Source organism: Triticum urartu, chromosome 7A, assembly GCF_056163025.1.
Source record: "Triticum urartu cultivar PI428250 chromosome 7A, HENAU_Tu73, whole genome shotgun sequence".
Lineage (NCBI taxonomy): Eukaryota > Viridiplantae > Streptophyta > Magnoliopsida > Poales > Poaceae > Triticum > Triticum urartu.
This window is the reverse complement of record NC_141879.1, coordinates 101,881,879-101,907,248: the sequence shown is the minus strand read 5'-3', so window position 1 is coordinate 101,907,248 and position 25,370 is coordinate 101,881,879. Positions and strand designations below refer to the sequence as shown.

At 45.3% G+C, this 25,370-nt stretch overlaps 2 protein-coding genes and 1 non-coding gene across 3 annotated transcripts; all 3 read left to right on the top strand.

Annotated features, from left to right (window-relative positions):
• Positions 1-1,632: 1,632 nt before the first annotated feature.
• LOC125526237 (small nucleolar RNA U3) lies at positions 1,633-1,763 on the top strand. The gene has a single exon (XR_007291646.2). It is a non-coding gene; the product is annotated as a small nucleolar RNA U3 (small nucleolar RNA).
• Positions 1,764-2,193: 430 nt separating this feature from the next.
• On the top strand, positions 2,194-5,404 carry LOC125525224 (putative receptor protein kinase ZmPK1). Its single transcript, XM_048690232.2, has one exon. It carries the CDS (start codon positions 2,488-2,490, stop codon positions 4,927-4,929), a length of 2,442 nt encoding a protein of 813 aa, XP_048546189.2. The 5' UTR covers positions 2,194-2,487; the 3' UTR covers positions 4,930-5,404.
• A 3,085-nt stretch (positions 5,405-8,489) lies between these two features.
• On the top strand, positions 8,490-13,437 carry LOC125524042 (putative receptor protein kinase ZmPK1). Its single transcript, XM_048689116.2, has one exon. It carries the CDS (start codon positions 10,559-10,561, stop codon positions 12,992-12,994), a length of 2,436 nt encoding a protein of 811 aa, XP_048545073.2. The 5' UTR covers positions 8,490-10,558; the 3' UTR covers positions 12,995-13,437.
• The last annotated feature ends 11,933 nt before the right edge of the window (positions 13,438-25,370 follow it).

Genomic DNA, 25,370 nt, shown 5'->3' with positions numbered 1-25,370 from the left:
GCACGCCGCCGGGCCCATCGCATCACGCAGCCGCCAACCACTGGGCCTTTTTCCTTGGTATAATCGCCGCGCGCGCGCGTGGCTACCTCGACCGGCGTCTTTGACACGCGCGGCGCGGTGGCTGCCGGCCGCTCCACGACCTCCACTCCACGATCGAGGGCGAGGAGGAATTAATGTTAGGCGTGCGCAAAAACAAAGGGATTAATTCTTTTTTTTTAGGATCAAGAAATTAATTCTTTGGTTGGTTGGTTCGCTGGACGGAAACAAACACGATCCGTGAGCTTCTTTCGGTTCCCGTCGCTCACCGTGCCGCAGCTCCGGCCGGCAGCTCCACGTCGATCCGTTCCCTTCTCGCTGACAACTACGGAGTACTCCTAGCTAGCTAGGTAGGCCGCCTCACCGTCGCAGGCTGGCAGGCAGCCTCCATCGACCCCGCCCCTGTCCCGGCTGCACGTACGGGATCGCCGCCCACACCTTGGCGTACGTCTTTGACGCTCGCCGGCAGAGACGATGGCCGGCCCTGGACCTCGCCTACGAGGCTTGCTTGGAGCCGGAATTGGGGAAGAAGGCGACCATGTTCGTCGCTTAATCTGTCTCTCTCCTTGACCTCGCCCACGGCATGCATGCGCCATGTTCAGCGCCCACGTCATGACACGAATGGCGACACACAGCTGCAGAGTACGGTCGTCGGCCGGGGCCGTAGTTTGGGAAGAAAGCCTCATGCATGGATGCATGCATGTGGTCTGTTGCCAATTGATCGAACATGTACAGGAGTGTAATTTCACCTGGAGAACATGCACGAAGACTGTGAGTAATTAACATGAGTGCAGGCCTTTCTAGGTGTCCGGATTGGCTGTCTAGTGTGACCATTTTCATTAGACATGAGTGCGTACATGTATGTTCATCGGTGTTATATAATGTGACTAGTTTTGTTTTGTGTTTCTTAATGTACAAATAAAATTGGTAGACTAATAAGGAGGCAAGCACTTAGAGCATCTTCAACAGGCGCCGAACGCGGCGCGCGCAAAAAACAGCTTTAGCACGCGCCCATCGCCTGGTAGACTAAAATGCAGCGCGCGTCGCTCCAGCAGCGCGCAAAAATGCAGCGCGCGCGATTCGCACAAACAACATATGCATTCGGAAACAGAAGCAAAAAGATCAAAACAAATAAAAATAAATAGTTCAATTTCGTTTATTACAACTCAAACAAACAGGCTTTTTGTTGAACACCTTGCGGGCGCCGAGCGGCAGCGAGCGCGCGGGCGCTGTTTGTCGGAGGACCAGCACGCGCGCGGGGCGGTGGGACTAGAGGAGGGCCGGAGAAAAAGCGCGCGGGGCGGGGATAGGCCGGGGAAGCGCCGGAATAGTCGCCGGGTGGCGCGGTCGGCGGCGGCGGCGCGGCTGGATGGGGGTGGGAGGTGCAAGCGAGCGCGCGAGAGTCCAGCGCCGGGAGCGGGCGCAGCAAATAAGCGGCGCGCGATTGCGTTTCGGCCCGCGCGCTGGACTACGTATGCCGCGCGCGCTGTCTTCGCGCTCCCGCTGGAGCAACTATTCCGATTGCGCGCGTGCTAAAACGGGGGATTTTGCGGCGCGGCACTAGTTTGGCGCGCGTGTTGGAGATGCTCTTATGCTTGGTTGATGACATCTGACCTGTGTGCCGGAGCGTGATTAACGGCTCAGATCAGTCTGACTGATCCCATGGCTGCAGAGGATCGTTCTTGTTCAGCTCTAGCTGGCCAGGGTGGCTCTCAGGTTGTCTGACAGTCTCTCTCTCTCTCTCTGCCATTTTCCGGGGGTAATCAGAATGGAACAAGTCCTCATCTTTGGATGCTTCGCTGACTTAAAATCAGAGTGGAACTCGTCCAGTCGTCCGTGATCGTTTAATTTGATGCAGCGGCCATTGGAAGTCGTCCCTGGCCTCTGCACCGAAGGAGACTGGTCTGTTGACAGACAAGACTTTCTTTCTTTCTTTCTTGCCAGGTCACAGCATTTCTCAGGCTAAATTTGATTTCATTACTGAAACTGTTATCACACAACACAACCACCGAAGCCACGCTCGTGTCAACTTGGACACCGGGTTTTCGAGCGAAGCACAAGAGGAATGCTAGCCGCCGCTCGGTTCTATCACATCACTCACCTACGGCCCGGAATGGGGAGATATGAGAGCCGTCAGGCGGATGAAGCTGAGCACGTGCTTCTGTCTCACTCAAGACAAGCCACGGTCAAGCTTGCCGGCTCTTGCTCAATGCCTGGAACCATCGCCTTTCTAACCTTGATCTTCACTCGTTATTATACGAGATCCATAGCATGAGAGATTGAGTACTGTACATGCTACTACAGCAACTTGACGGCTTGACACGTGAGCCAAGGCCCTGTACTGTACACTCTTTTTTCCAAAGCTTCACACACTCATGTGTGTGATATATACATGGCTGTAGCACTGAATTCATCAGTAGAACTACAAGTTAGAACCAGACCACGACTGCCATGGCGATGGCGGCCACCAAAAGTGCATACACCTTCGCCACATCCATCTCACTCCTTCTCCTGCTGACGATCCCCGTTGCCCTCGCGAAGGGCCAAACCCATGGCACCAGCTACCTCGCCAGAGGCTCCTCGGTGTCCATCCAGCAGTACGGCCCCAGCACCGCCGCCACCACCACCACCGTCCTGGCGTCGCCCAACGGCGCCTTCGCCTGCGGCTTTTACAGGGTGGCCACCAACGCCTTCACCTTCTCCATCTGGTTCTCCGGCTCGGCGGCCAAGACCAAGACCGTCGTCGCGTGGACGGCCAACCGCGACGCCCCGGTGAACGGCAGGGGGTCCAGGCTCGCCTTCCGGAAGGACGGGGCCCTGGCCCTGCTTGACTACAATGGCGCGGCCGTCTGGAGCACCAACACGACCGCGACCCGCGCCAGCCGCACGGAGCTCCTCGACACCGGCGACCTCGTCGTCGCGGACGCGGACGGCCGGCGCCTCTGGGGGAGCTTCGACTCGCCCACCGACACGCTTCTGCCGTCGCAGCCGATGACCCGGCACACGAAGCTGGTGTCTGCGTCTGCCAGGGGTCTGCTCTCCTCAGGGTCGTATACATTCTACTTTGACAATGACAACCAGCTCAAGCTCATCTACAACGGCCCTGAGGTCAGTAGCGTATACTGGCCTGACCCTTTCACCATCCCGCTTGTCAATCACAGGACTACCTATAACAGTAGCCAGTATGCAGTTCTTGAGCAGACAGGCCGGTTCGCCGCGAGCGACAACTTCAAATTTGCAGCTTCTGATCTTGGTGATCATGTTATGAGGAGGTTGACCCTGGATTACGATGGCAACCTTAGGCTCTACAGCCTGAACGCGACCACCGGCGGCTGGTCGGTCTCTTGGATGGTGTTCCGCGGAGTCTGCAATATTCATGGACTCTGCGGCAAAAACACCCTCTGCAGGTACATACCCAAGCTCGAGTGCGCTTGCCTCAGAGGCTTTGAGGTGGTCGATGCAAGCGACTGGAGCAAAGGGTGCCGGCGCAAGGCAAACCTCAGGGCCACCCAGGATTTCTCATTCAGAAAGGTCGCGGGAGCTGATTTCATCGGGTATGACTTGCTCTACTGGGAGCGGGTGACAATTCGGAACTGCAAAGATTTGTGCTTGGACAATGCTAATTGCCAAGCCTTTGGTTACCGTCAGGGAGAAGGCAAATGTTTCACAAAGGTCTATCTTTATAACGGCAAGAACTTTCCAAACCCTCACACTGACATTTATCTCAAAGTTCCCAGGGCGGTGTTGTCTTCGTCAGAATTGGCTTCTACAGTGACCCATGAATGCAAAGTTCATCAAAAGGAGGCCAACACTTCATCGCTAATGTTCCAGGATGGCCCTTCTAACTTCAAGTTTGGCTACTTCCTTTCTTCTGCATTAACACTGCTTTTCGTTGAAGTTATATTAATCATCGCCGGGTGTTGGGTCGTTCACAAATGGGAGGGAAGACCAGAGATCATAGATGAAGGTTACACGATAATTTCCAGCCAGTTCCGAATATTTAGCTACAGGGAGTTACAGAAGGCAACAAATTGCTTCCAAGAAGAGCTAGGTAGTGGTGGGTCAGGAGCAGTTTATAAGGGAGTCCTCGATGATGAAAGGAAGGTCGCAGTGAAGAAGCTAAACGATGTGATCCAAGGAGAGCAGGAGTTCAGGTCCGAGCTAAGTGTCATAGGCAGAATCTATCATATGAATCTGGTCAGAATTTGGGGGTTTTGTGTCGAGAAGACGCACAGGCTCTTGGTTTCTGAGTTCATTGAGAATGGTTCTTTGGCCACAGTTCTTTTTGATCACCCGAGCAACTCTTCTCCTGTGCTCCAATGGGGCCAAAGGTACAATATTGCACTTGGGGTGGCAAAAGGACTGGCCTATCTCCATCACGAGTGTCTTGAATGGATTGTGCACTGTGATGTCAAGCCAGAGAACATATTGTTAGATAGAGAGTTTCAGCCCAAGATTGCAGATTTTGGACTGATGAAGCTACAACAGCGAGGATCAAGCGCACAAATGTTGTCAAAAGTGCATGGGACTAGAGGCTACATTGCACCAGAATGGGCTCTAAATCTTCCAATCAATGGTAAGGCCGATGTTTACAGCTACGGCGTGGTGCTTCTTGAGTTAGTGAAGGGGGTTCGTCTTTCCGGATGGGTGGCTGAGGGGGAGGAGGAGGTTGAAATGGCTGGTGTATGCTCCATTGAGATCCTTAAAGAAAAACTAGCAGGCGAAGACCAGTCATGGCTTCTGGAGTTTGTTGACCACAGACTGGATGGAGAATTCAACCATTCAGAAGCGGTGGTAATGCTTAAGATAGCAATATCATGTGTGCAAGAGGAGAGGAGCAGAAGACCGAGCATGAGCCATGTGGTCGAAACTCTGCTTTCACTTGTGGAATAATGTTCAGTCAGTATTGTATTTACTCCTTCTTTCTTTTTTTGAGGGGGGTCAGTATTGTATTTACTATGGTTACATCTAGCTGATGTGAGAATAATACTCTGTGATGTTGCAGAAAATTTGCTGCAAGCCTTGTCCCTGCCATATGTAGCGACTCTCCGGATCTGTATCAATAACCAGTAAGTAGTATTTCACTTTTGCCTTCCTGTTTGGATGCTTAGGTCCACCTAAAAAAACACATCTACCTTCAGTTATCTGAAGAAATGTTTGATCCTAGTGAGCTAGATAGATTGATAGCAAACAGAGATGTATCAAACCTGTCAATTTATCATGCAGCCAAGAGATTAAGGAATAGAATGTAATCAAAGTTATATGATTCAATATACAGTAGAATCAGCAATGACCAGTTCACCAGGTGCTAGGCGGGCGTCCTCCAATCGCTCATTGTTGCTGCCACCGAGCGGGCGAGCGGCAGATTGTCTTGTGCGCGGCGTTGAAAGGAGCCGGGCACCACCGCCCCATGGAACGGCACCCGGAATGAGCCAGCGCAGGAGCCGGTACCCGCCTCGGCGCCTCCATCCCCAACCAAGTACTGCGCGGGGTCAAGCATTGCTCCAGCTCCTGTACAGGGACGACAGCCTTAGGACCTCGCGGTGGACGCGTAAGCCGGCGGTGGAGGAGAGGAGGCGCCGGCCACGAGCTTCCCTCCCCGGCCTTCTAAGCGCGCCGCCGCAGGAGGGGAGAGGGGAGGAGGGGGAGGTGCCGGACTCTCGGTGAGGAAGGCGCCCAAGGGCGAGGAGGGTTGGGGACGGGAGGAAGGGGTGAGAGGAGCTGGCCCTAGAGGTAGTGGTCGGGCAGCGAGCTGGACGGCGCGGTGACGGCCGCCGCGGCGCTAGGAGGGACAGTGGAGACTGGAGAGGGAGACGCGCACCTGCTTTTTTTTTTCGGGCAGTTGTACCCGGCGAACGTTCGCTGTAAGGGATGGCAAGCAAACCATCTTTCCTGTCAGTTTTAGGGGTAAAACGAGATCAAACTACCGCATCTACCTTCTTGGGGTTAGGGAGAACTGTCATGCCTTCTGGGAACCGTAGAGATAAGGATAGATCTACCGGAGAGGGGGAACAAGATCTCGCGGAGTGGAGCCCGCTCCTCTAGTCCTGTCTTGAGCTTAGCTTTCTTTTCCGTTGAATTAGTTTCCTGTTCGAATCTTCCTTTGAAAATAGTTGGCAAAGCTAGACCTTAAAGAAAATGCCACCTCTCCCCACTTCATCACAATTAATACTGTCATCGAATCGTTCGCATGTGTCACCTCCCCTGGCGAACGTTCACCGGTTAGGAGGGTCCTTTTTTCCCAAGGGAGTTGCTCGGCTTAGCTGCTTGGTTGTTCGGCACATTTATCAACGCCACTGACCAAAATGACTAATGGCTTCAGACATAAGCCGCACACCACCCGGGATTTGACTAGCAGTGATGAGCTTATTGTCCACGCCACCAATGCGCTCATTTTTTTATGAGTTGCTCATCAATTAAAAAATAAGATCGGTTCTATTAAGAATAGGTCGTCGTATTGATGACCAAGAAAAGTATGGATAAGAAGCAAGCTTTGACTCTCCCCAAGACAACAGAGCCCACATAGTGGGAAGGGTAAAGAGCATCCAATGCAAAGCGACCTTTCATTGCCTTGTTTCGTCGTGGCACCCCCCCCCCCCCCCCCCGCGCGCGCGCACCCCAGGTGAAGGGGAGACTAGAAAACGCCTTTCGGTTTCCCCCCTTCAACAGCCCTAGCCGCCTTCCTTAACAAGCCCTTGCCTCCTTTGCGCCGCCTTCCTCATAGAAGTCACTGGGTTGACCCTGAAGGCCGAATTCAATGGTAGAGAAGGCTTTAATAAGAATTTGGCCATGAGAGACCTTCTTAAGTATTGGAAAAGAATGGGCCTGCTGATAGAGCTGGGCGGGGAGGCGATACTAGTTATCAGGTCAGAGAGTGCCTGGCTCGTAAGCTGCCCCCCTTTAAAAGGCCAACAAACTATGATCCAAATCCAAGTTACAAAGAGTCTGAGTGTTTTAAACATTTTTCATGGGAGTTTGTGAACAGGCCAACTCGAAATGATGATAAGCCTATGAGTTGTCTCAACACGCCAGACTTTCACTTTGAAACCACAGTCCGGGGGATGCTTCAGTTTTAAGTAATTTATGTGAGAATTTGTGTGAATCACCCTAAAATTTTAACCATGTCCTTTAAAGGTCATACCCGAACATCATACAAAGTTTTAAAAAAATAAACTTCATGAGCATATTTAAAAAAAATCCAAAACCCATACCATAAATTTAAAATTATTATTATCATTTGAATTTTCTCACATAGATTGTCTCACTCTCAAGTTTGGACCATAAAACAAAACCCCTCGTGTTAGATAACCCCTCACTCTCAACTTGGGATCATAAGACAAAAAAATGTAAAACCACAAATCTAGAAAAAAAAATATGTTTGACATATAGCCATTGCCACTCACAAAGCCTCTACTTTGGCCCAGCCCAAAAGGATGGAGAGCAGCGCCCTTATAATCCCCTCCATCAACAGTGTCCTTCTCCACTCCCTCCACAAAAATCATCTTATCCCCTCCTTCCAGAAAAACCATTTCCCTCTTTGCCTGATACGTTTCAAGCGTATTTATAATTTTTGATTGTTTAATGTCATGTTCATATCATTTTGACATAGTTTCTTCACCAATTTATATTATTTTTTGGACTAGCCTTTTTTTTGAAATAAATTTGGACTAGCCTATTAATTTAGTGCCCAATGTCAATTGCTATTTTCTGCATGATTTGGTTTCTCAGAAAGCATTCCGCCATTTCCAAGCAAGTTAAGCTTGTTCTTGCATGTTGTATTCTTCATAACTGGAACATAGGGTTTGCTCTTGATGAGTTTGTGTTGGATGAGGATGATTTGATGGTTGATGATGTTAACCATGTCCATGGTGTGGATGTACATGAAAATAAAGCTTGGAAGAGCAAAATGTTAAAAGTGTACTGATGCAATATGGGCTAACAGAGATAATGCAAGAATCTAAAGAATAAGAATAAGACGACAGCGAAAAAGAAGATGGTGAGGATGATGAACTACCCCACCTTCATATGACTGGTGATTTGGTACTGTCATTTGTTTAGTAGATAGAACCAAAACGATGTTAATTTTATATTGCATGTTACACGGATGTGTAGTGTAATTCGTGGTAATGGTCATCACTAGTGAGAAGGGATGACCAGAACAATAAGCCGTGAGCACCCAAACGCAAGTAATTGCATCTATCTAGGAGGGCCGTTTTGGCTCTGGAGAGCATATGCTCCTAAATGAATAGTAAATTCAAAACAAACAGTAAATAAAATTTAAAAATTATGATTATTTTTGTGTGGATGTTCATGTTAATCTAACAAGGGTGCTTAAAAATTTCATATGAAACGGGATAATGGTGCTTCGTCGGTGACAAGGAATATTAAATGTAACATTTGACGTTCTGTTTGTTTTTCCGCACAGCTAAAATGCTTAAGTTTTTTCACTAAAAATTTGCAGGTAGTGTTTGGGTGTGACAATGAACAGATATTTTAAAAAAAAAAAATTCACGGGCAGGAGCATATGCTCCTAAGAGCCGAATTTGATTTCTGTATCTTCACAACCTTAACCCTCACGTGCCCAGAGCCTGCATTACCTCAACCATGCTACACTGGGACACTCATGCGAAAGGGGCAAAATCCATACAAGCGTGCAAACACACCCTAAATAATACTCCCTCCGTAAAGAAATATAAAAACATTTAGATTACTAAAGCAGTGTGATTTAAACACTCTTATATTTCTTTACAAAGGGAGTAGTTGCTAAAAACACCCTAAATAATTTGGCACTTCATCTAAAAATATGGCACTCTTTTCTCGTGGATAACTTCAATCCATGGATCGGGTGAAGTGCGAACAAGAGTATTAATTACTATAGAAACTGTCAATAATTTATAGTAGTTTGCTACTTTGTTTCTTGTATGTATAGAGCAAAAAAAATTCATCGCCACGGCGTTTTCTATGCCACTTCCTGGTCCTCATTCAAATGGCACAAGTGGCCTTTTTCTTATCTAACCATAAACCATGCAGAAGAGCTGCATGCCATTCATTCATGGAGAGTACACTATCAAAGTCGGCACGACACAAACACCACAACCTGACAAGTACGTGACAACCATTACAAGTATTACAACCATTACAAGTAGCCTGGTGGCCAGTACGTGATTCTCCCCTAACAAATATACCTGCTCGAGTATTGCGGAAGAAAGGAACATATTCTGCAACAAAACCATTCATTCCTAATAATGCAGGAGAAGCCATTGAAAAGCTGCTAAACATGGTAAAAAAATAAATAGGCATTGGGATAGATATCCCCCTAGTTCTTCAAGATAAACAAGACGTGTTCTATCAGAACCGTTTCCTGCCAAGAAAAAAAAGTGTAGCAAGGAAACTGGAAAAGTAGTAAATCTATATGGTTATGTCAAGGATTTCCATCGCGAAGGATTCAATCGAATGAGCTGCTAGCCATTTTGTATTTGTGCATGTGGCATTGGACTCTGGTCCCATGCCTTTTGCTCGTTTAAAGCTATTCTTGAGCATCTGATCCTCGAAGAAGTGAATCTGAAGGGGTTCTTTTCGATTATAAGGAAAAGGACAGAGAGAAGGTTCGAAGCGGAATTCTAGAGTCAAAGAAGCGGCTACTTTTAATAAGATAATAGCAATCTTGACTTACATCAGGTCAAGGCCCCCGTGAAGGAATGCTGATTGAACATCAAGCTAATAAAGAGAGAGTACCATACCCAAGATACTCCATTAAAGAAAAGGTATGCTTGGTTGGTTTCTTTGGTCCGTCGTTAAACAGGAACTCAAAAACGGCAATAACGGTGGAATTATGGAATTTGAATGGATTGAGTACATCAAGATGAAGAAATTCACTTAATAAGCGGTATTCTCAAAATATTCGGTTATGCCTGAAACCTCAGTCCGCATGGCACTGAAAAAGGTACAAAGAACCTGAGATGTAAGTAATGGCTGAATAGCTGGGGAAACACTAAATAAAGACAAGTGTCATCCGGACTTGCTTGCTTGATTGAATTGAGAGATGGAAATGTTTCCTTCGGTCTTGTTTTTCCGAGCATATTCCACTTTTCGGGGTAAGCGGCAAAGCATCGAAAGCATGGAAAAGGTTGCCTGGTTTTCAACTTATTTTTATGTAATAGTAACGTTGGCCGGTTTCCAACTTCCACTTCCACTTCTGATTCTCCGCTAACAAACAGAGATACCTGCTCGAGTATTGCAGAAGAAAGGAACATATACGCTATGGAGTCGTGCACCAAAGTGACAGTATGTTTTTTTTACGCGTAAAGTGACAGTATGTGCCGCACTTGTCGTAAAGTTTGGCTATCAAACAAACATACCCGAAATGATTCTGCCGTCCAATCCCTTTACAATCTAGTCAGAAGTTGTCCCTGCACACACAGCCGCGCAGCATAAGTCTGATGTATATATACGGCTGCAGCACACAAGGTTAGGTGCCTGCTTCCTACTCTGCACTTGAAGCATCAGAAGTAACCAGAGCCAAATGATTGCCATGACCATGAGAGCAGCCAACATCTTCATATCCACCTCCTTCCTTTTCATGCTGATCTCAAATGCTCTCTCAGCGGATCATGGCAGCAGCTACCTTGCGAGAGGCTTCTCGCCGGTCTCCATCCAGAACGGCACCACCACCGCCATCCTGGTGTCGCCAAGCGGCGCCTTCGCCGCTGGGTTCTACAGGGTGGCCACCAACGCCTTCGCCTTCTCCATCTGGTTCACCGGCTCATCGGGGAAGACCGTCGCCTGGACGGCCAACCGCGACGGGCCGGTGAATGGCTCGGGGTGGCTCACCTTCAGGAAAGACGGGGGCTTGGCCCTTCTGGACTACAGCGGCATGGCCGTCTGGAGCACCAACACGACCGCGACCCGTGCCAGCCACGCAGAGCTTCTCGACAGCGGCAACCTTGTCGTCGCGGATCCAGACGGTCGGAGCCTCTGGAGGAGCTTCGACTGGCCGACCGACACGCTTCTGCCATCGCAGCCACTGACTTGGCAGACGAAGCTGGTGTCAGCATCTGCCAGGGGTTTGCTCTATTCAGGGTTCTATACGTTACACTTTGACACTAACAATGAGCTAAATCTCTTCTACAATGGCCCTGAGATTAGTAGCATATATTGGCCCAATCCTTCCAACCAACCTTGGGAAAATCTCAGGACTACTTTCAATAGTAGCCGTTATGCTGTTCTGCAAGAGACAGGCCAGTTTGTATCGAGTGACAGCTTCAAATTTGAAGCTTGTGATCTTGGTGAAAAGGTCATGAGGAGGTTGACTCTAGATTACGACGGCAACCTTAGGCTCTACAGCCTAAACGAGACAACAGGCAATTGGTTGGTCTCTTGGATGGCATTCAGCCGAGTCTGCGATATACATGGACTGTGTGGCAAAAATAGCATCTGCACATACCTACCGAAGCTTGAGTGCTCTTGCCTCAAAGACTTCGAGGTGGTTGATGCAAGCGACTGGAGCAAAGGGTGCAGGCGCAAGTCAAACATAGCAGCCAACTCACATAAACTGAGAAGAAACGAGACAAACATCACGACCACCCAGGATTTCTCATTCAGAAAACTCGCAGATACTGTGTTCTATGGGTATGACCTGGACTTCGCTGATCAGGTGCCGATTCAGTATTGCAGACGCATGTGCCTGGACGAAGTTGATTGCCAAGCTTATGCTTACCATCCGGGAAGAGGTGAATGTTATACGAAGGTGTACCTTTTCAATGGCAGGAACTTGACATATCCATCCACTGACATTTATCTGAAAGTTCCCAAGGGGTTGCTGCATTCGCCAGAAGTGGCTTCTACAGTAACCCATGAATGCAAAGTTCATGAAAAAGAGGTCAACACTTCATCGCCAATGTCCAAGGATAGCTCTTCTAAGTTTGGCTACTTCCTTTCTTCTGCACTAACGCTGCTTTTCATTGAAGTAACTTTAACCATCGTCGGGTGTTGGGTCGTTCACAAATGGGAGAGAAGACCAGATATTACTGATGAAGGTTACAGGATAATGACCAACCAGTTCCGAATATTTAGCTACAAGGAGTTACAGAAGGCAACCAATTGCTTCCAAGAAGAGCTAGGAAGTGGTGGGTCAGGGGCAGTTTACAAGGGAGTCCTTGATGATGAAAGGAAGATCGCAGTGAAGAAGCTAAATGATGTGCTCCAAGCAGAGCAGGAGTTCAGGTCTGAGGTAAGCGTCATAGGCAGAATTTATCATATGAACCTGGTCAGAATCTGGGGGTTTTGTGTCGAGAAGACACGCAGGCTCTTGGTTTCTGAATTCATTGAGAATGGTTCTTTAGCCACAGTTCTGTTTGACCATCAGACCATATCTCCTGTGCTCCAATGGAACCAAAGGTATAATATTGCACTTGGGGTGGCAAAAGGACTCGCCTATCTCCACCATGAGTGCCTTGAATGGATAGTGCATTGTGATGTCAAACCAGAGAACATATTGTTAGACAAAGACTTTGAGCCCAGGATTGCAGATTTTGGACTGGTTAAGCTACAAAAGCGAGGATCAAGAGCACTGATGTTGTCAAAGGTACATGGGACCAGAGGATACATTGCACCGGAATGGGCTCTAAATCTTCCAATCACTGGTAAGGCCGATGTTTACAGCTATGGAGTAGTGCTTCTTGAGTTAGTGAAGGGGATTCGGGTCTCCAGTTGGCTGGTTGAGGGTGAGGAGGAGGTGGAAATGGCTGTTAGATGCTCTACTGAAATTCTTAAAGAGAAACTAGCAGGCGAAGACCAGTCATGGCTTCTGGAGTTTGTCGACCACAGACTAGATGGAGAATTCGACCATTCGAAAGCGATAGTAATGCTTAAGATGGCAATATCATGTGTGCAAGAGGAGAGGAGCAGAAGACCGAGCATGAGCCAGGTGGTCGAAACTCTGCTTTCACTTGTGGAATAATGTTCAGTATTGTATTTACTATTTTCACATCTAGCTGAAGTAAGAATAATATTCTGTGATGCTGTAGAAAAATCATTGCAAGCCTTATCCCTGCCATATGTAGCGGCCCTCCGGATTTGTGTCAATACCTAGTTTCTTAAGATGGAGTACTAACTAGAAAGAAGTATTTCAATTTGTCTTTCTGTTTGGATGCTGAACTCAATATAACAGAACACATCTACTTTCAGCTATTTGAAGAAATCTTTGTTCCTAGTGAGGTGAGCTAGATTGATAGCAAACAGAAATGTATCGAATCTAACATAATAGTAGGTTGGATCAACCTATAGTCAGTTTTATTGCCTGATTTATCATGCAGCCACAAGATTAAAGAACAGAATGTAATACGTTACTCACAGCTATAGTATGAATCAAAAGAATCAACAATGACAGGAAGTGTCAAAATAATCACCAGTTCACCGGTGCTTATTGTTGCAATATGCTGCCAATGGACTCGGCAGCGCCACCGAGCAGCACATTGCCTTGTGCGCGGCGTTGAACGGAGCCTCCATCCCCAACCAAGTACTGCGCGGGGTCAAGCACCTTCCCTTCTCCAGCTCCTGTACATAGTCAGCAGCCTGAGCACCTCGAGGTCAGCTCGTTCGCCGCGGAAGCCGGCGGGGAGGGAGGGGATGCGGGAGGAGGCGCCGGTCGGCCGTCGAAGCGCGCCGCCGAGGGGAGCGGGGAGGAGGAGAAGGAGGAGGTGCTGGTCTGGTCGGAGTCTCGGAGAGGAAGGCGAGCGAGGGCGAGGAGGGTCGGGGACGGGAGGAAGGGGGTAGAGGGGCGGGCCGAGGAGGCCCGAGAGGTAGTGGTCGGGCAGCGAGCTGTAGAGCGCGGTGACGCCGGTGACGGCCGCCGCGGCGCGGCGCTGGGAGGAGACGGGCGACGCGCACCAATTCGATAGGGTCTGAAAGAAAATAGAAGGATAGATAAAATTCCAATGACCATTGGACATGATTCGATTTTACGTTGAATAATCAAGAATTTTCTTTTTTACTCCCTCCGTCCGGAAATACTTATTGGAGAAATGTATGTATCTAGATATATTTTAGTTCTAGATACATCTATTTTTATCCATTTCTGCGACAAGTAATTCCGAACAGAGGAAGTATAATATAAGTATTCATTTGATCTTCATAATTATGCGACGGTCGAGACCAATCACTAGCGCGTGCCAACCGAACGGCACGTCATTCACACTTGTGCGACAGTCAAGACGCCAGTTTTGGCCCATCGATCGGGTCGTGTGCGCTTGCTCTTAGCATCGCGTTAATGCCCGATATTAGACCGGACGCGGCCGCACGGGGCGTTGGAATGACTTCGTACCACATTCAAGCAGGTTGACAGTCTGTCCGCTTGCTTGACATTCACGTCAGCTCAGTGAACGAGAAGTCGTCCAATCCGCCTGCTCCACGCATTCAAGCCAATGCTCCGCCTGCCCGGGCACCCGAAATTGGAACAGTGTCGGTCATGGCAAAAACCCGCAGCACCTCCGAGCCTCGTCTTCCTCTGTTCGACCTATGTCGACACACCAGCTCTTTCGTTCGACCTCTAGACAATGGGTGAGACCAGTGGAAGACCATTTCATCGTGGTGCCGCCACAAAGTCACAGACTTGGTGGACCCATGGCGTACCTGACGTGTGGAGCACATTATGGCGTTAAAACCTTTGAGCTCTCTAGAAGAGGAGAGCTTGGACGAGGTGGACATGGATGATGCAAAGGAGGAGGAGCAAGCACCTGCGTCGGCAGTCAGGTTCACCCAGCAGCAGGCAGAGGCACACTACAAAAAAATGATGGAGGTGCAGCCGGAGCAGCAGGTGGCCCAGCCGGTTTCCGCGTTCAGGATGCTGCAGGAGGAGCAACGATACAACCTGTAGCTCCTCGAGTAGCACCAGCTCGCGGAGGGCCAAATCGCTGGCAAGCAAGCAAACAAGGAGGGCGTCGTGGATGAGCAACAGGCGTTGTACGAGTCCATGTGCAACGCCCGCGCCATTCGCCGCGAGCGGTGGCGGCTCCGCATCAACAAGGCGAAAAGCGCGACCACATGTTCAAGGAGATCGTGACGGAGACAGACGCGCAGGTGATACGTCTCTGTCGTATCTACTTTTCCAAACACGTTTGCCCTTGTTTTGTACTCTAACTTGTATGATTTGAATGAAACTAACCCGGACTGACGCTGTTTTCAGCAGAATTGCCATGATGTTGTTTTATGTGCAGAAAACAAAAGTTCTCGGAATGACCTGAAACTCCACAGCATATCTTACAATAAATAATAAAAATCCTCGCCAGAGATGAAGACCAGGGGGCCCACACCCTTGCCACGAGGGTGGGGGCACCCCCCTACCTCGTGGGCCCCCTGGAGACCTCCCGACTCCAACTCTATATAACTGCTTTCGGGGAGAAAAAAATAGGAGAGAAGAAATCATCGCGTTTTGCGATATGGAGCCGCCACCAAGCCCTAAAATCTCTCGGGAGGGCTGATCTGGAGTCCGTTCGGGGCTTCGGAGAGGGGGATTCATCGCCGTCATCATCATCAACCATTCTCCATCACCAATTTCATGATGCTCACCGCCGTGCGTGAGTAATTCCATCGTAGGCTTGCTGGACGGTGATGGGTTGGATGAGAATTGTCATGTAATCGAGTTAGTTTTGTTAGGGTTTGATCCCTAGTATCCACTATGTTCTGAGATTGATGTTGCTATGACTTAGCTATGCTTAATGCTTGTCACTAGGGCCCGAGTGCCATGATTTCGGATCTGAACCTATTATGTTTTCATCAATAAATGAGAGTTCTCGATCCTATCTTGCAAGTATATAGTCACCTATTATGTGTTATGATTCGTTAACTCCGAAGTGACAATAATCGGGATACTTACCGGTGATGACCGTAGTTTGAGGAGTTCATGTATTCAGTATGTGCTAATGCTTTGTTAGGTTCTCTATTAAAAGGAGGCCTTAATATCCCTTAGTTTCCATTAGGACCCCGCTGCCACGGGAGGGTAGGACAAAAGATGTCATGCAAGTTATTTTTCATAAGCGCGTATGACTATATTCGGAATACATGCCTACATTACATTGACGAATTGGAGCTAGTTCTGTGTCACCCTATGTTATGACTGTAACATGATGAACCGCATCCGGCATAATTATCCATCATTGATCCAATGCCTACGAGCTTTCCATATACTGGTTTACACTTATTTACTTTCCCGTTGCTATTGTTACAATCACTACAAAATACCAAAAACATTACTTTGCTTTCGTTAGTCTTTTGTTACCGTTACCATCACTATCATATTACTTTGCTACTAAACACTTTGCTGCAGATACTAAGTTTCCAGGTGTGGTTGAATTGACAACTCAGCTGCTAACACTTGAGAATATTCTTTGGCTCCTCTTGTGTCGAATCAATAAATTTGGGTTGAATACTCTACCCTCGAAAGCTGTTGCGATCCCCTATACTTGTGGGTTATCAAGACTAATTTCTGGCGCCGTTGCCGGGGAGCATAGCTCTATTCTTTGAGTCACTTGGGATTTATATCTGCTGGACACTATGAAGAATTTGAAAGACGCTAAGACAACAATTTATCCCTCAACTACGAGGGGAGGTAAGGAACTGCCATCTAGCTCTGCACTTGATTCACCTTCTGTTTTGAGTAAGCTTGCGACACCTATTCCTTCTTCTGCTATTCGTTCTGATATGTCGCATGTTATTGATGATGCTACTTCTGCTATACATGATACCTATGATGAAACTACTTCTATGCTTGATACTACTGTGCCACTTAGTGATTTTCTCGAGGAACGACTTGCTAGGGCTAAAGAGATTGAAAATATTGAATCTGATTATGAAGATGAAAGTGATGATGAAGAATCACTTGTTATTCCTGAGGGTTATTTATTTGATCAAGATGCTTCTTTAGCTATTTTAGCTTGCAAAGATAGATATGAACTCAAAAGGTTATTAGCTAAATGGAATAAGCAATCTCTAAATGCTAGGATGAGACCTGACCCTGCTTTTGCTACTTCACCTATCTGTGTTGCTGATAAGGATTATGAATTCTCTGTTGATCTTGATATAATTACTTTGATTGAATCTGATCCTTTTCATGGCTATGAATCTGAAACTGTTGTGGCACATCTTACTAAATTAAATGATATAGCCACCCTGTTCACTAAGGATGAGAGATCTCGCTACTTTTATATCCTTAAAATATTTTTGTTCTCATTAAAGGGTGATGCTAAGATATGGTTTAATTCTCTTGATCCTGGTTGTGTGCGTAGTCCCCAGGATATGATTTACTACTTCTCTGCTAAATATTTCCCTGCTCATAAGAAACAAGCTGCTTTAAAGGAAATATACAACTTTGTGCAAATTAAAGAAGAGAGTCTCCCACAAGCTTGGGGGAGGCTTCTCGAGTTACTTAATGCTTTGCCTGATCATCCTCTTAAGAAAAATGAAATACTTGATATCTTTTATAATGGACTAACCGATGCTTCCAGAGATTACCTGGATAGTTGTGCTGGTTCTCTTTTCAAGGAAAGAACACCGGATGAAGCTGAAATCTTATTGAATAATATGTTGACAAATGAAAATAATTGGACACCTCCGGATCCAATTCCCGAGCCTATCCCTAAACCAACTCCGAAGAAGAGGGGTATTCTATTTCTCAGTCTCGAAGATATGCAAGAGGCAAAGAAATCTATGAAAGAAAAATGTATTAAAGCTGAAGATGTTAAGAATTTAACTTCTATTGAAGAAGTACTTGGTCTTAATTTACCGCCTATTGAAGAAACATATGATCTTAATCCTTTATTTATTGAAGAACCTCCAGACCTCGATAACCCGATACAGGTAGTAAAGGTAAATTCTCTCTATAGATATGATAAAGCTGAAATCCCTCCTGCTAAAATTGCTAGCTAATGCTTGGATGAATTTGATAATTTTATGTTTAAGCAAGAAGACTTCAATGCTTATTTTGGTGGACAATTAAAACAAGATGCTGATATGATTAAATACTTGGGTGATTATATGGCTAATATTAGAGGTGAACTTAAACTTTTAGCAAACATGCTTCTATGGTTACCACTCAAGTAGAAAAATTACTTAAAGCTCAAAAAGAATTGCTCAATGAGATGAATAGTAAGAAAAATGATTATGCTGTTAAAATGGCTACTAGAACTGGTAGAATGACTCAGGAACCTTTGTATCCTGAAGGCCACCCTAAGAGAATTGAGCAATATTCTCAGAGAAATAAAATGGATGCATCTAGTTCTTCTAAAAGGAAGGAAAAGAAGAATGATAGAACTGTGCAAACTTCTAGTGAACCTATTGCTGAACCACCTGATAATCCAAATGATATTTCTATTTCTGATGCTGAAACTCAATCTGGTAATGAACATGAACTTAATGAAAATGTTAATGATGATGTTCATAATGATGCTCAACCTAGTAATGATAATGGTGTAGAAATTGAACTTGCTGTTGATCTTGATAACCCACAATCAAAGAATCAACGTTATGATAAGAAAGACTTTGTTGCTAGGAAACATGGTAAAGAAAGAGAACCTTGGGTTCAGAAACCCATGCCTTTTCCTCCCAAACCATCCAAGAAAAAGGATGATGAGGATTTTGAGCGCTTTGCTGAAATGATTAGACCTATCTTTTTGCGTATACGATTGACTGATATGCTCAAAATGAATCCTTCTGCTAAGTACATGAAAGATATTATTACAAATAAAAAAAAGATACGAGAAGCTGAAATTTCCACCATGCTTGCTAATTATACTTTTAAGGGTGGAATATCAAAGAAACTTGGAGATCCAGGAGTACCTACTATACCATGCTCCATTAAAAGAAACTATGTTAAAACTGCTTTATGTGATCTTGGAGCCGGTGTTAGTGTTATGCCTCTCTCTTTATATCGTAGACTTGACTTAAATAAGTTGACACCTACTAAAATATCTTTGCAAATGGCTGATAAATCAACTGCTATACTTGTCGGTATTTGTGAGGATGTGCCTGTTGTAGTTGCAAATGTTACTATTTTAACGGACTTTGTTATTCTTGATATTCCCGAGGACGATAGTATGTCTATTATTCTTGGAAGACCTTTTGTTAATACTACAGGGGCTGTTATTGATTGCAACAAAGGCAATGTCACTTTTCATGTTAATGGTAATGAGCATACGATACACTTTCCGAGGAAACAACCTCAAATTCATAGTATCAATTCTATCGGAAAAATTCCATCGATTATATTTGGAGGTTTTGAATTTCCTCTTCCTACTGTCAAGAAGAAATATGATATATTTATTATTGGGGATGTGCATATCCCCGTTGAGGTAACCTAGTGCTATTCAAAATTTCTCCGGTTTCATGTTAATCGGAATGAGTTTGTTAACAAGACTTGATCAACCTTGTTAGTGGATTCCTTTTGATGAGCATGAGATGGATGAAACTAGAAGCACAACCTTCTGTACCATCTCTATACTTTCTGTTATTTAGTTAAAATAAAGTAAAAATAAATAATTTTCTGTCTGTTATCTGATTATCCGTGCAACATAAAAATACCTCGAAAATAAAAGTTCTTCAACTGCCCTGAAAATTAAATATGATTTTTTATAGAATATTTGAGGATTTATGGAACAAAGAACACACCAGGGGGCCAACCACCTTGCCACGAGGGTGGAGGGCGCGCCCCCTGCCTTGTGGGCCCACAGTGGCCCTCCTCCACTTATTCTTTCACCCACACACTCCTTCTTCCTCTCCCAAACACGAAAAACCAGCTCAAACCCGAGTCCAAGCTCGTTTTGCTGCCATTTTCGATCTCCTTGCTCAAAGCACCTCTCACAAAACTGCTTGGGGAGATTGTTCCTTGGTATGTGGCTCCTCCATTGGTCCAATTAGTTTTTGTTCTAGTGCTTTATTCATTGCAAATTTTTGCTGCTTAGGTGACCCTATTCTTGAGCTTGCATGTCAAATTTATATGGTCAAAAGTAGTTTTGATGCATGATATAGGCCCTAGGCACTTGTAGGAGTGGTTTCTACCAATATTATTGAGTTTGGTTTACTTTTATTTTGAAGTTACTAAAAAATTTCAGAATTTTTTCAAGGAAGAAATATGCTTAGGAAAATGTTCCAAGGTGGTTCTTCAAGGAAGCAAAGACCCAGGCTTACAATGCGTGATGCTGACGAAGAGCCACCAAGAGACGCTCCAGTGCGTCCTTGTGAGTGGCCTTCTGAAAATTTTATGGATCGAGCGGGAATTGAAGAAGAATTTAACGCATATGTGCGTAATGCCGGTCTTGAGGACTTTGAGGCAGACAAATGCCCCCAGTATCATGATCTCACAAGCTCTTTTGTGAGGAGGTTTGAGTATTCATCTTCGCCTAATTCTCCTTCAGTCATGTTTGATCTTTATAACAAATCTTATACCATGGACTTAGATGATTTCACTTTTGCTTGCAAACTTCCACAATGGGGTAGTGTTAGGGATCCCCCTAAATCTGAATTTAGAAACTTTCTTGCTAGTATAACTGTAGGGGAATCTAGAGATATAAAGCATGCTACCATAGGGAGCATTCACTTTCCTGCTATACATTATTTTGCTCTCTTCATAGGTAGGTGCATAAATGCTAAGGATGAAGCATGTCACATGTGTGTCCCTGACCTTAGCATTCTCAGGAGTGTTGTGTCAGGAGACCAATCTTATCATATGGGAGCCATTGTAGCTCGTAGGTTGCATCATAATAGACATAATGGAGATTTCTTTGGAGGAATTTATGCAACCCTCTTAGCTAAATTTCTTGAGATAGACGTTCGTGAAGGAGACATGGAGTTGCCTCCTGCTTATTTAGATATTGATTCTATGGTTTCCCACCATTTTGTCGAGAGGAACGAATCACCTCTCCAGTACCGACTAATCTTTGACAGATGCCGTGTTGTCCATATTACTCTCACTGCTCCTACTTTCTTTGATTATCAGGCAAGAGGAGGATATACTATTACCAGAGAGGAGGCAAATGAGTACGAGAGGAGAGCGGAGGCCGCTCCTTGCCACACTGTAGCTCAGGAGGCGATAGCTGCTGCATCACAGTACGACCCCAACAACTATTATTATGGATATCAGCCAGGCCAGCCGTGGCCATAAACCAACTTAGGCCAAAAGCCTAAGCTTGGGGAGTACGTATTTCTCACCGACATTACATCTATGTTCACACACACTCGTTGCTAGATGTCGGTGCTCATACTTTTTCATTGTATCATCCATGCTAGTTTATTTTCTTTTATGCTTTCTTCTTGTGTGTTTAATAAACCTTAAAAAAACCAAAAAAATAGTTGTAGCTTTTAATTAATTTACTTTCCATGCTTGTAGTAGTAATTAAAAAGAAAACCCAAAAATATTTCCTGTTCTTCTTTTGCTTGTTGGGAGCTTTCCCGTGTAAATAGTTTTATTTCTTTTCTTTCTTTGGGGTCAGTAGGAGAAGACCATGATTAAATTGTTGAAGTGGCTCTTATATTCTTTATTGTTGATTTAACCAAGAGCCTATATTGCTTTGTCCTCTCCTGTTTATTGAATGCTCGCAGATTCTAGTTTAGTCCAATGCATGTGCACTCTTATTATTATTCACATCGTTCGGTCGTGCAAGTGAAAGGCAATTATGATGATATATGATGGATTGACTGAGATGAGAAAAGCTGGTACGAACTCGACCTCTTTTGTTTTTGTAAATATGATGAGTTCATCGTTCTTGATTCAGCTTGTTATGAATAAACATGTTTGCAATGACAATTAGAGATCATAGTTGCTTGTGCCATGCTTGATTAGCTATGAGTTATAATGGTTTACCTTGCGTGCCAACATGCTATTAAAATGGTTATGATGTGGTGTGATAGGGTGGTATCCTCCTCTGAATGATTTAAGTGACTTGACTTGGCACATGTTCACACATGTAGTTGACACAAATCAACATAGCCTTCACGATATTTATGTTCATGGTGGATTATATCCTACTCATGCTTGCATCCAATGTTTATTAATTTTAATGCATGTACATAGCCTTCACGCATGTAGTTGGTCGCTTCTCGGTCTTTTGCTAGCCTTCACGCATGTAGTTGGTCGCTTCTCAGTCTTTTGCTAGCCTTCACCTGTACTAAGCGGGAATACTGCTTGTGCATCCAAACTCCTTAAACCCCAAAGTTATTCCACATGAGTCCACTATACCTTCCTATATGCGGTATCTACCTGCCGTTCCAAGTAAATTTGTATGTGCCAAACTCTAAACCTTCAAATAATCATCCTGTTTTGTATGCTCGAATAGCTCATGTATCAACTAGGGCTGTCTGTATCTTCCATGTTAGGCGGGTTATACTCAAGAGTAGTGGACTCCGCTCCTCACTCATGAGATAAATGGCTGGTCACCGGGATGCCTAGTCCCATGCTTTATGCAAACTAAATCAAAATAATTGCAAACAAAACTCCCCCTGGGACCTGATGTATGTTGGAGGCACTCGTTGTTTCGAGCAAGCGATGGATTTATGTTTGTTGGAGGAGGGGGAGTATAAACTTTACCATTCTGTTTGGGAACCGCCTATAATGTGTGTAGCATGGAAGATATCGCCATCTCTTGGTTGTTATGTTGACAATGAAAGTATACCGCTCAAAATATTATTCACCTTTATTTCAAAACCAAGCTCTGGCACCTCTACAAATCCCTGCTTCCCTCTGCGAAGGGCCTATCTATTTACTTTTATGTTGAGTCATCACCCTCTTATTAAAAAGCACTAGCTGGAGAGCGCAGCTGTCATTTGAATTCATTATTGTTAATTTATATTGGGTGTGACTATGATTGGATCTCTTTTACCATGAATTACAATGTCTAGTCAGTCCTTGATCTTTAAAGGCGCTCTGCATTTATGTTTTGTGGTCTCAGAAAGGGCTAGCGAGATACCATCTTGTTATATCATATTATGATTGTTTTGAGAAAGTGTTGTCATCCGAGATTTATTATTATGGCTCGCTAGTTGATTATGCTATTGATATGAGTAAACTTGAGACCTGAGAATTATTGCAAATGTGGTTAGTTATAATCTTTGCTGAAAACTTGAATGCTAGCTTGACATATTTATAACAACAAGAGCAAACAGACTTTGTAAAAGTTTTTCTTTATTTCTTTCAGTTTGTCACCTGAATTGCTTGAGGACAAGCAAGGGTTTAAGCTTGGGGGAGTTGATACATCTCCGTCGTATCTACTTTTCCAAACACTTTTGCCCTTGTTTTGGACTCTAACTTGTATGATTTGAATGGAACTAACCCGGACTGGCGCTATTTTCAGCAGAATTGCCATGATGTTGTTTTATGTGCAGAAAACAAAAGTTCTCGGAATGACCTGAAACTCCACGGAATATCTTACAATAAATAATAAAAAATCCTCGCCAAAGATGAAGACCAGGGGGCCCACACCCTTTCCACGAGGGTGGGGGGCGCCCCCCCCCTAGGGCGCGCCCCCTACCTCGTGGGCCCCCTGGAGACCTCCCGACTCCATCTCCAACTCTATATAACTGCTTTCGGGGAGAAAAAATAGGAGAGAAGAAATCATCGCGTTTTACGATACGGAGCCGCCGCCAAGCCCTAAAACCTCTCAGGAGGGCTGATCTGGAGTCCGTTCGGGGCTCCGGAGAGGGGGATTCGTCGCCGTCGTCATCATCAACCATCCTCCATCACCAATTTCATGATGCTCACCGCCATGCGTGAGTAATTCCATCGTAGGCTTGCTGGACGGTGATGGGTTGGATGAGAATTATCATGTAATCGAGTTAGTTTTGTTAGGGTTTGATCCCTAGTATCCACTATGTTCTGAGATTGATGTTGCTATGACTTTGCTATGCTTAATGCTTGTCACTAGGGCCCGAGTGCCATGATTTCAGATCTGAACCTATTATGTTTTCATCAATATATGAGAGTTCTTGATCCTATCTTGCAAGTCTATAGTCACCTATTATGTGTTATGATCCGTTAACCCCGAAGTGACAATAATCGGGATACTTACCGGCGATGACCGTAGTTTGAGGAGTTCATGTATTCACTATGTGCTAATGCTTTGTTCCGGTTCTCTATTAAAAGGAGGCCTTAATATCCCTTAGTTTCCATTAGGACCCCGCTGCCATGGGAGGGTAGGATAAAAGATGTCATGCAAGTTCTTTTCCATAAGCACGTATGACTATATTCGGAATACATGCCTACATTACATTGACGAATTGGAGCTAGTTCTGTGTCATCCTTTGTTATGACTGTTACATGATGAACCGCATCTGGCATAATTATCCATCATTGATCCAATGCCTACGAGCTTTCCATATACTGGTTTACGCTTATTTACTTTCCCGTTGCTATTGTTACAATCACTACAAAATACCAAAAACATTACTTTGCTTTCATTAGTCTTTTGTTACCGTTACCATCACTATCATATTACTTTGCTACTAAACACTTTGCTGCAGATACTAAGTTTCCAGGTGTGGTTGAATTGACAACTCAGCTGCTAATACTTGAGAATATTCTTTGGCTGCCCTTGTGTCGAATCAATAAATTTGGGTTGAATACTCTACCCTCGAAAGCTGTTGCGATCCCCTATACTTGTGGGTTATCAGCAGGCGATGGCAGACAGGAGTGATGCCAATGTCGCCAGCTCCGCGTCGGGCAGCAACAACCACAAAGCCAGACCTTCCACACTAATTGATCAATGACCCCACCTCCACTGACGATGTCCTTGGCCACGCGGTGGATTCCGATGTGGGAGACGGTTGTGCCAACGTCCGACAAAGAGCGGGACGCGGGACACGGACATGCCCATAGATGACAGAGATTTAGACTAGGACCGATTAAACCCTTAACTTTTGCTTTGTAAAATAAATCCTGATATTAATGAAAATGCCATGTATGCTTTTATTTGATCCACTTGGTGGGATCGTGCGAAATTGGAAGAGATCTCTCCGATCTATTGATTTGATTTTGCCAACTAGATTGATTTTTCTTGCAATGGGAGAGGTGCTTCTGATGGGTTCGATCTTGTGGTGCTCAATCTGAGTGACAGAATGGGACATGATACCTATTTGAATCGCTGTCATTAAGGATAAAAATATGGGGTTTATTCATATTAATTGAGTTTACTTTGTCTACATCATGTCATCTTGTTTAAGGCGTTACTTCGTTCTTTATGAACTTAATACTCTAGCTGCTTGCTGGGAGCAGTCGATATGTGGAGTAATAGTAGTAGATTCAGGCAGGAGTCGATCTACTTGTCTCGGACGTGATGCATATATGCATGATCATTGCC